Source organism: Palaemon carinicauda, chromosome 1 (assembly GCF_036898095.1).
Source record: "Palaemon carinicauda isolate YSFRI2023 chromosome 1, ASM3689809v2, whole genome shotgun sequence".
In the NCBI taxonomy this organism is placed as follows: Eukaryota; Metazoa; Arthropoda; class Malacostraca; order Decapoda; family Palaemonidae; genus Palaemon; species Palaemon carinicauda.
In genome coordinates, this window is record NC_090725.1 from 306,427,597 (window position 1) to 306,438,342 (window position 10,746).

At 37.0% G+C, this 10,746-nt stretch overlaps 1 protein-coding gene across 1 annotated transcript; it reads left to right on the plus strand.

Annotated features, from left to right (window-relative positions):
• The first annotated feature begins 500 nt into the window (after positions 1-500).
• On the plus strand, positions 501-10,464 carry RpS9 (ribosomal protein S9). Its single transcript, XM_068393552.1, has 5 exons — positions 501-559; positions 760-852; positions 7,049-7,178; positions 8,481-8,667; positions 10,253-10,464. The coding sequence occupies exons 2-5, from the start codon at positions 760-762 to the stop codon at positions 10,425-10,427; spliced, it is 585 nt and encodes a 194-aa protein (XP_068249653.1). The 5' UTR covers positions 501-559; the 3' UTR covers positions 10,428-10,464.
• Positions 10,465-10,746: the final 282 nt, after the last annotated feature.

Sequence of the window (10,746 nt, forward strand, 5' to 3'; positions counted from 1 at the left end):
TATTTTGTTAAAAAATATGAATTAAAAAGCGTAAAAAACCATTGTAAACGAATTTTCATAGCATCCAAGAAAATTCTAAAACGAACAATAATGGGATTGAATAACAAATAACTACTGGGAATAATATTTAATTTCTCATGCTATTATATAATAGGGAAAATATATATAAGAAAATATAATAGATTAAAAACGGCGACGAGAAAATATAGCCAAAGTTGCTAAGTTCTTAAGCGACTATCCGTCTTGGCAACATTTCTGGGTTGCCATTCGTACGATAATTATCGTACATGTACGATTATTTTGGGTCCGGTACGATGTACTATACATACTTTGGGTATATACAATGTATGTGTGTGTGTTTGATTAAGCAATTATGCTAAAATACCTTGAAATAAGCTATATATGTTACTCCTTAATAATCTTGTTCAAAGTGTGTACGATAATTTTGGTTTAAAAAACGATAATTCTAAGGTTCATGTATGATAATCCAGTGGAAATAATCTGGTAACCCTGCTACATTTATTCTTCTTCATCGTTCCTTTCCTCTAGCAACGTCAAGGTACGTGTCGCCTCTCTGGAATATTCTTTTATTTTATTAATTGTGGCGAAAATAATTAACAATTTAATTCAAGAAGCATAGTATGTTGTTGTTTATTATGTATATTATTATTTAGGCATTGTATAATAATTGTGAAGTTTATTATTTATTCGATGTTTGATGATTAATAATATCAAAGCTGAACATGTCCGCCTTTACAGATGGTGAACCATCGCATCAAACTTGTCCAGAGCAAACGGTACTCCACTCCCAGGAGACCTTTTGAGAAGCCACGTCTCGACCAGGAGTTGAAGGTGAGTTTATTAATATTATTATTAATTTATTTCGTCAGTATACTAAATTTGTCAATTATTCATTCAGAATATTTCGTCGCCATGTGATTTTTTACCCCTAGACGCTTGATGAAACCGGTAAAAATACATTTTGAACTTTAATAAGTCTGCTAGCATATAAAAAAATCCATAGAAGATAAATTAACCCCACAATCGTCTGAAAAATACTTATGTAATTTCGTGGGACGTAAAATTTTTGTCATATTAGGCACACCATCTAAGTTTGCAAATTACTGGGTTAATTGTTGTTTTCACCTTATCCAGTATGTATGGTGTGTTACTAAGTATAGATATCCAAATATTGTACTGTACTGTATTATTGAGCAATGTAACCTAGGGAAAATTAAATACTTGTTTCTTTAGCTAAAATTCCTTTTCGAAAATGACACTCGTTCCCGTCGCAAATAAGGTTTCAGAAATTTATTATAATTTATACATTTATATATCTATATCGATATCTATATATCTGTATCCTTCGTTAGTGGAAATGCAGTGTTTTGGGGGGCGGAAAACATACTCGGAAAATGGTATATAATGGTAAAACAAGCCTTTTCTTCTGTATGCATTACCACCTTGGATGTACAATTGAATTATGAAAAAATAGCGTATTATTGAGGTGCGTAAGCTAGCATGAGCAATGTTAGCGTAACATGGTAACATTATCAGTTTTTCATTTGTTTTGACATTCAATGGGACGGTTGTAGTCGCTCTGGTTGGTTCGTTTATACATAGGTTTCGACCTTCTCCGCATATTACGTGTGACCCAAGAAATAGTTGTTTTATGCTATACCTTATAAAATTATCTGAGGAGGCTTTGTACATTAGCGGCCACTTAATCCTATGTGTATAAGAATGGACCTAAACTTCCTACCCCCTAACCTACATGTAATGTCCTTACCTGCCTAATGGGGGATAGCACCCCCCTGTGATCCCCCTCTTGCTGCTGTATTAGTCAGCCATCATCCTACATACAGGTGGCCGCTATTATACATACACCCCTCATCTGATTTTATATTCCCATTAAATGTTTATTGTACACTCCATTTTATCTTTTTATATTAATTTTATATATTTTAATACCTTGTCACGCCCCGATTTCACATGAATCCTTGCTCTGGATCCCAACCCCCTTCCCTTCTCTCTTCAAGTGGTCTCTTCATATCCCTTCCAACAAATCCTTTTCGTGGAAACCTTTGTCCTAGTCACGTCTTGGGCTGTCTGTAGCCTTTGGGGGAAGATGTTCTTTACAATGATCTAACATACCATAATATGATGTTATTTTATAGTTTTGAATAATAGCACAATTTACCTTTACCACGGCAATATTTTCTAAGTTCAGCATGGTCCGAACGCAAGTCACAGGTAGCTCCTGCTTAGTTTCCAACTTTCCCAATAGATAGAGCCCGTGTCATCCCAGTCTAAGAAACGTTTGGTTTTACAATTTAATACTGTCCCGTCAATCTACATATTTACTCCCTTGTTAAGTTTGTAGTTTTTAGGGAAACGTCATTTATAGTGATATTTGATACTGCTATGATAATTATCATGAATTGTTAGATTAGGAAAAGGTCGTTACAATGCGTCGTCCGCTGAAGCCACGGCCAACACTCGATCGTAAAATTTCCCGCAAGCATTGTTTCCTGCCTGACTATAATAATACCCGTTTGGCGGCGCTCGGTTCGCCTATCAGCTGGAGGCGCAAGCTTGAACAGTTATCGATGTTCAGACCTATGTTTTCGCTAATTCCAACAATCTTCATTTTTAACCTCTTGTTAAGATTGTTATTTTGTTGGGACACTTCCTAAAATTATGCAGAATACCATTTTCTTTTATATACAACCAAAGGTTAGGCTAGCCAACATCTAGTCAAGATATTTCGGTAGATAAAGCCAGTGTCAAACATAGCAACCGAACTAAACCTTTCGTTGGCCGCGTGATTTCAAATTTTTAATCCCCCCCACATGACCCGATATTGACCTGGAGTCGACCCTTTCCAACTCTAACCGCCGTAATGGATAGACATGTTTCGTACAGTTACTCTTTAAGCGATATTTTTGAGTTTATCACTCATATTGATCAAATTGATTCGATTAAGACTCAAAGGTATATTCACCTACGTGATTTTACTTGAGTTACCCCGAATGTTTTCATTATTTCGAGAAGGCCTCTTAGGGGATTTTAGGGGTCCATGTGAGAACTGTTCAATTGATGTTGCGACATCGAATGTTAAGGTAAGCCTGAGTACTTTTTTATTATGACAATGTGATTAAGATATAATTTTGAGTGCTGCCCATACCTATTTTTGTGTAGGAGAGACTTACGAAGGGGGTTGGGTAGGGGTAGTGACCTGGGAACTACTAGGTTCGGTTAGGTTGGGTTTGTGGGGTTTGTATGTTAGCGACAGTTCACGAGGAATGTAAGGACATGGCTTGTAGGTCAGGTTAGGAGGGGAATTTAGGTTAGTAGTCCATTTTTCTCGCACGTTTCCGACATCCATGACCAGAGTGGTCCTAGTATGTAGATTGTTGGGACAAGCATTTACAAAACTAGTGAATTTAATATTTCGTTCCGTGATCATTCCCGCGAAAAAGAGCAGATTTCGAACTTTGTTTTTCGCACGTTTCCGACATCCATGACCAGAGTGGTCCTAGTATGTAGATTGTTGGGATAAGCATTTACAAAACTAGTGAATTTAATATTTCATTCCGTGATCATTCCCGCAAAAAAGAGCAGATTTCGAACTTTGTTTTTCGCACGTTTCCGACATCCATGACCAGAGTGGTCCTAGTATGTAGATTGTTGGGACAAGCAATTACGAAACTAGTGAAATTAATATGATTTCATTCCGTGATCATTCCCGTAAAAAAAAAAAAAAAAGCCGATTTCGGACTTTTTTTTACTAGATTTTCGGCCGGTCAAAGGCCTGTCCCCAAAAACTACGGAGGCTCTGGGTTGACCTCGTGTAGGTCAATTTCGGGTGGGGGGGGGATTTAAAATTTTTTAAGTCACGCAGCCAGCAAAAGTAGGCCTACAACCATACGGAAACGAAGGGTTAGTTCGGGTGGTTTGTTTGACACTGGCTTTATCTACCGAAACATAAATGTTGGCTAACCTAACCTTTGGTTGTATATACAGTATAACAAATTAATGTTCGGCATAATTTCGGGACGAGTCCCAACGAACTAACAATCTTAACGAGGTTAAAAATGAAGATTCGCCACCAGCTGATAGGCAAAGTGTGTGCTACCAAACGGGTGTTATAGTCAGGCAGGAAACGATGCTTGGGGAAATTTTACGATAGAGTAACTTGGCCGTGGCTTCAGGGGACGACGCATTGTAACGACCTTTCCCGAACCTAACAATTCTTGATAATTATCATAGCAGTATCAAATGTCACGGTAAATGACGTTTCCCTAAAAACTACAAACTTCGCCAAAGGGGTAAAAATGTAGATTGATGAGAGAGTATTAAATTGTTAAAACTAACGATTCTTAGACTAGGGTGACACGGGCTCTATCTATCGGGAAAGTTAGAAACTCAGCAGGAGCTACCCGTGACTTGCGTTCGGACGGTGCTGAACTTAGAAAATAATGCGGTGGTAAAGGTAAATCATGATATTCAAAATGATAAAATATCATATGATATATTGGATCATTGTAAAAAACATCTTCCCCATAATGAAAAACGATTTGGCGAGTATTAAGAAAGATATCGCCCTGGCTCTGAAAACTACATTCACCCCCAAAAGATTGTTCTGCCAAACCTTTATAAAGAACACTACCTAACTTGAATGGGCTCACCTATCCTTACAAGATGTCTCTACCTAATAGGGGGCCTAACTCTCCTCTGCGGACCCCCACACATTGCCGTATTACTCTTAAACCTAAAAGGGAGCTAACGCCCCCTTATACATCCTATTCTTAATCTGCCGTCATCATATGTACATTTGGCTGCGATCACACAACCAGAAAAGGAGAGGGCTGTAACTTACATTGCTTCAGGTTCAGCTTCCGTGATAATTCGTAGCCTTCACAACGACACTCCCATTACTCAGTCACTTTAGTTAGTGTCTTCAAGTTCTATTTTCTTTTTTTGGGGGGACAACTTCTTTTGAGGAGGGTATGATGGGACAAAATATATATATATATAATTTTTTTTTCTCTTTTGCAATGAGTGGAGGAGACGGGTGTTATGACGGACCAGGACTTTTGGAATCGTATCCTGGGTATTGAGCGGGTAAACACACATAAGTAATTCCAAGGATCCCTTCATTTTACACTGCACCGTTCAAATAACGTTTTTGAATTACTGTATATACGTATATTTGAGGTCTGAATTTCGGTAGTACCAAATTTTTTTTAGCATTCGCCACTGTGACTTGATGGTATTGGTGTGCACAAGGGGGGGGGGGGGGGATCGTTCGGACTCGCAAAGTCAATGCTATGATTCACTGTGTGGTGTTGAAGAAATTTATCCTTAATAGTATAATAAGCCTTCCAACAGTGAGAAATTATTGTAGTGATGGTCCATTATCGGGAGCAATGCCCTTCCCGAACGATCCTCAACAACCCTGAAAAAGTTTCGTGTTCCTCCGGCCAGTCCCACCAAACACTCATTTGCCGTCTACTTTACTGCCAACAATTGTATTGACTTTTTCCGAATTTACTTTCGTCTATCTCGACGATGTCCCAGTCCGCAGAGGTTTTTTTTGCTGACCATCATAGTCCGCGCACGCCTCGCAACAAAAGTAGTACTAATCCACTTGTGTATGGGAGGCTAACTTTCTGTACTCTGGGAGAATCAGGCTTTTAGGAAAATCGTTTATAAAACTTGGTAAATTTATTTAAGAAAACAAAATGATTTTTGCATTAAAAAGTAAAATGTAATTGTAGTTGTTTTGAACGTTCATGATGGTTTAAACCGGTGGCAAATGACTTTTTGAGCTTTTGTACTCCAGCCCCCCCATAAAATCACTATAACAAAGGAAACGCCCATTATTTCCCTACCATGTCCATATTTAAACTGCGAAATTCAACATCAACAACTTTTGACGGCTGTCTTTCTGGTCCCATACAACAGCGGAAGCGGGAATCCTACTCAACAGGACCTCCACTGTGTCTGTATCTTGTTCTTTCAGAGTATTCAAAGTTTCATATCCCATATTGCTCATTTACTGTCAAATGACTATTAGAATAAGAAATTCTTATTTACCTTGTTAAAGGCTTAATGTCTTCAATCATTTGGACCTCTCGGAGCTTATTGTGTAGTCTTGTGGTTCCAACAAAAATGTCATGTTCAGTTAACCCTGAAAGAAAACTAATGTTACTTTACAATCCAAAGTAGTATTAGTTTTAGGGTAACGCTTGAGAGTAGTTTTTCTATCGACCTTGCGTTCCAAAATCCTTGGTTTATAAATTTTGAAATGGCACTAGTCTTGAAAAGTATCTGCAATTGCTCTTGAGTAATTACACTTTGTCTTCATTTTGAGCTTGCTAACTTTCTCATTACACTGCCAGTAATATTAATGGTGAGAAGGTAAACTGCACACCTTAAAACACTTTGTCCAATGTCCAAATACTTGTTGGAAGTACTCCGTGAATACAGAAGAAAGGGTAGTTCCTTGGTTATTTGTTAAAAAAAAACGTCATGGAAAGCATTAGGAGTCAGAACGCATGCGCAACCAGGTCATGTTGTGCGGCTCCCATTGTTCACCCCTCCCCAATGACTTTTATCTTGTGTATCAGGCAAGTTTCTTTTTGGAGAAGGGAAGTTTGGTTTCTTGTGCTAGATTTCTGTATCCCCAAAACCGCCGATAGTATATTAAGTTCTACTTGCGATAAATGGGTACTTCTACCTAGGATAAGCTAAATTCATAATAACTTATTTGTGATATTACCAGTGAAAAGATTAGTAGTAGTTGTATTTAAATAATAAAAATGGAAATACCGATACTGTAGCAAAGCCAAACCGCTGTGAACAATCATAGTTACCGAATGAGAATTTGCTTATTGCATAATATTGATTTTTTTTTCAAAGGTTAATTTTTCTATTATCAAATCTTGAAGTTTTCTTTAGTAGAGTAGTGATTTTAGTTTTAGTACAGAATTGTGCCGTTTTAAAAGGTTTTATGTCTAATGCTACGTGATTATATTAACAGCTCGTTGGTGAATATGGCCTCCGAAACAAGAGGGAACTGTGGATTGTCAAGATGTTCCTCGCCAAGATCCGAAAGGCTGCCCGTGAACTTCTGACCTTGGATGAGAAAGAGGCCAGAAGGCTTTTCCAAGGTAAAGTTCTACTGTATAGAAGTTAATTTATTTATTTATTTTTTTTTTTTTTAGTGAATATAGTTCATATTTCTTTTTAAGTGAATATAGTTCATATTTCTTTTTAAGTGAATATAGTTCATATGTATCCTTGTAATGCATTAGTTAAGGTTTTGTAAGGCTTTAATATCTGCTGGTGAAATGTAGGAAACTTGATGGCTTTTATCACAATGTTTTATTAATATATCCCATTGCTGTCTGTATAGTTCAGGTCATAAATGGTAATATATTGATGCACATAATTTCTTTATTGTGAACCTTAGTTCAAAGGACAGGTACCTGACGAGAAAAATAGCCTTTTTTTTTTTGTTTTTGTTTTATCGACTTGTGTTTAACCAGTCAAAATTTGTACCTTGCCTGGTATGAGATACAGGTTAGATAAACAATTTTTTACTTTCATGAAATTTAATATTTTTTTTTAGGTAAGAATTAGGCATCCTAGGTCAGGTCAATTAATAAAACAAATACACTAAATAATTTTAATTATCCAAGGTGCTGGCATACAAGTAGATTAAATTCCCCCCCCCCCCTTTATGCTGACTACCCCGAAAAGTGGGGACGCGCCATGGTAAATATGTAGATTACATGTGCAGAACATCCATGAAGTACAGTGAAAATAGCATATTTGCACAAGTGAGTCACAATGAAGCAAAAACCTTGTAATATTGCATTAAATAAAATTCCTCAGTTGTTGAAAACCTTCAGTACGTAATATGTCCAGTCACAAGAGGTGGTCATATTTTTTCTAGGTTGGACTGTCCTGTGATCCTGGGTGTCCAAGTAAATGAACATTGTGAGAGATATTCAATATAAATTACACAATTTTTGGCTATTGACAGAAGATTTTTATAATTGACTTTCCCCCATGTAGCTCTTCAATTATTTCTGAATATTATTTTAAACTTTTGATGGTTGGTGATGGAACCTTTAGTGGTTTATGTATTTATTCATTTTTAAATATGCCCATTGATGCGTCTAGAGCTTTTAAATCGATATTTCTCCCATCATCATCTACTAATACACTTCATAGTCCTCAGCCATGTAGGCCTGGGTCTTCCAACTCTAGTGCCTTGTGGAGCCCAGTTGAAAGTTTGGTGAACTTAAGCTCTCATGGGGAGTGCGAATCGCAAGGAACTGGTTATCCTTTGAATCTAGCCTATGAGAATCCTTTATGGAAAGTAAAAAGGACAATAGGTTTAGGATTGCATAGATATAATTATAATAAATGAAACTACAGTGCCACATATGTTTTTTGTTTCACAGGTAATGCTCTCCTTCGTCGCTTAGTCCGTACTGGTGTCTTGGAGGAAAGCAGAATGAAGCTCGATTACGTTTTGGGTTTGAAACCTGAGGACTTTTTGGAAAGGCGCTTGCAAACCCAGGTCTTCAAATTGGGGCTGGCCAAGAGTATTCACCATGCCCGTGTACTTATCAAGCAAGGTCACATCAGGTATGTCGATGTTACAATTTTATGTTGTTGGTCTATAATGTGTAAATGACCTGACTATTGTAAATTTGATGGTTTTTTTTTTTTTTATTTTTATGGTAGGAGAGCCATACAATCTATTTTTCAGCTAGAAATAATTACTATTATATATGATATTGGAGGCTTATATCCCTTATTTTTTCATGTTCAATACTGTATAATGCTGAAGATTTTTCCTGTCTTTAGAACTTAGAAAAAGCTTATCACGGTGAAACCAATAATGTTCTTTGTACTTGATAATGTAAATCTCTTGAATAGATCATATTTATGTGGTACGGTATGGATAGATAGTTTAGATAAGGAAATAAGAATTTCACTTAACCCAGTATGGCAGGACATTATTGTACCCTCATGTTTAGGTACCTGCTTGGCTATGATACTAATAATTACTCAAGAGTTTGTTCATTCAATAATTGAAGGCTCTAGAACCTATAAATGTCTTGACATTTTCTTGTAAAGCATGTCCTTGAAACTAGAATATCTAAGGACGTTGATAACTAATGTCTAGCTGTTCTCAATGGCATATTAAGGGAATATGTATGGGTGGCACTGAAGACCATCAATCCTTCCCTGAGTGTGTGGGCGTTTCTGAATCTTGCATATTCATCAAAAACTTGCTCAAAAGAGATTTGTTGAGTAATATAAAAGTAGGGGTTAGGCTGGGGGTGACAGCCAGGGTAGGGAAGATTTGGGTGTGGCAGTGAATTGTTTAAAAGACTAGCAATCAACCTGTGCATGATATTGAGGTATAGCTTCACGTTCACTGTTTGTAAAAAAAAAAAAAAAATATGGTACTTTATATTTGTTTATTTCACCACATTAATTTGTTTATTTCACCACATTAATAAGAAGTGGATTGTATTTTATTGTATTTAAAGTGGGATCAATCTTTTGCAGATGAATGGCATATCAGATGGTATGTTTAATAAAAATCATGTGTTCAAAATCATGTGTTCAAGGAGACCAATTGTCTAGGTATATCCTAGCAATGTCTCACTATGCTTTTGGAAAAATAACTGCTCGCTATTTCCTGTCGCCTCGAGATGATGATAGGTGACTACTATAATGTCATAAAGGCCACTTGTCTAGGTACACCCTAGCTACGCCTTTTACATTTGCCATTTCTATGAAGTATTGGCATTAAGGCCACTTGTCTAGGTACACCCTAGCTACGCCTTATACACTTACCATTTCGATGAAGCTTTGTCATTGAGGCCACTTGTCTAGGTATACCCTAGCTACGCCCTTTACACCTACCATTTCTATGAAGCTTTGTCATTAAGGCCACTTGTCTAGGTATACCCTAGCAACGCCTTTTACATTGGGATGACGTTGGTGATCTTAGTCGGTAAGCTGACTCATGCCCAATTTTATCTGGTTAATTAGCCTATATTACTTTATGTAATCTTTTAGCTTTTTATTAATGGGGTTGCATCAGGTGGTGTTGATCAATATTATGTTTTCAGAATTTAATCCATTTAATGTTAAGCTTTAATGTATTCTGTCAAGTGATGGTCAGACTTTAACGTATCAATCCTTTTCTTTTCAGAGTTCGTAAACAAGTTGTGAATGTCCCCTCTTTCATTGTGAGGTTGGATTCCCAAAAGCATATTGACTTCTCCCTCAAGAGTCCATTCGGTGGTGGCCGTCCTGGTCGTGTCAAGAGGAAGAATGCCCGCAGAGGTGGTGCCAAGAATGAAGAGGGCAGTGGTGATGATGAGTAGATGTGAATTGTCAATTCCAATAAATTTGGGATAGAGATTGTAGTATGTGTAACCTATTGGAAATTTTATGCATATGTAGCAATTTTGATATTGCAGTTCAATGTTGGAGTAGCAATTGGAGGAAATTTGAGTCATTTCCTAGAGTGCATCCATAAATAAGTCCCTGTTGCACAATCATAGTTACCATGATGGCGGGGTTGTAGCCTTCGGTAGATAAGAAACTCTTAGACAATTCCAGCTGTAACATGCGGTTAGTCTGTTCTTGTGTACTTTTGAGTTTTGTGGTTTTATGTCAAATATAGTTCATGTAGAATTATTA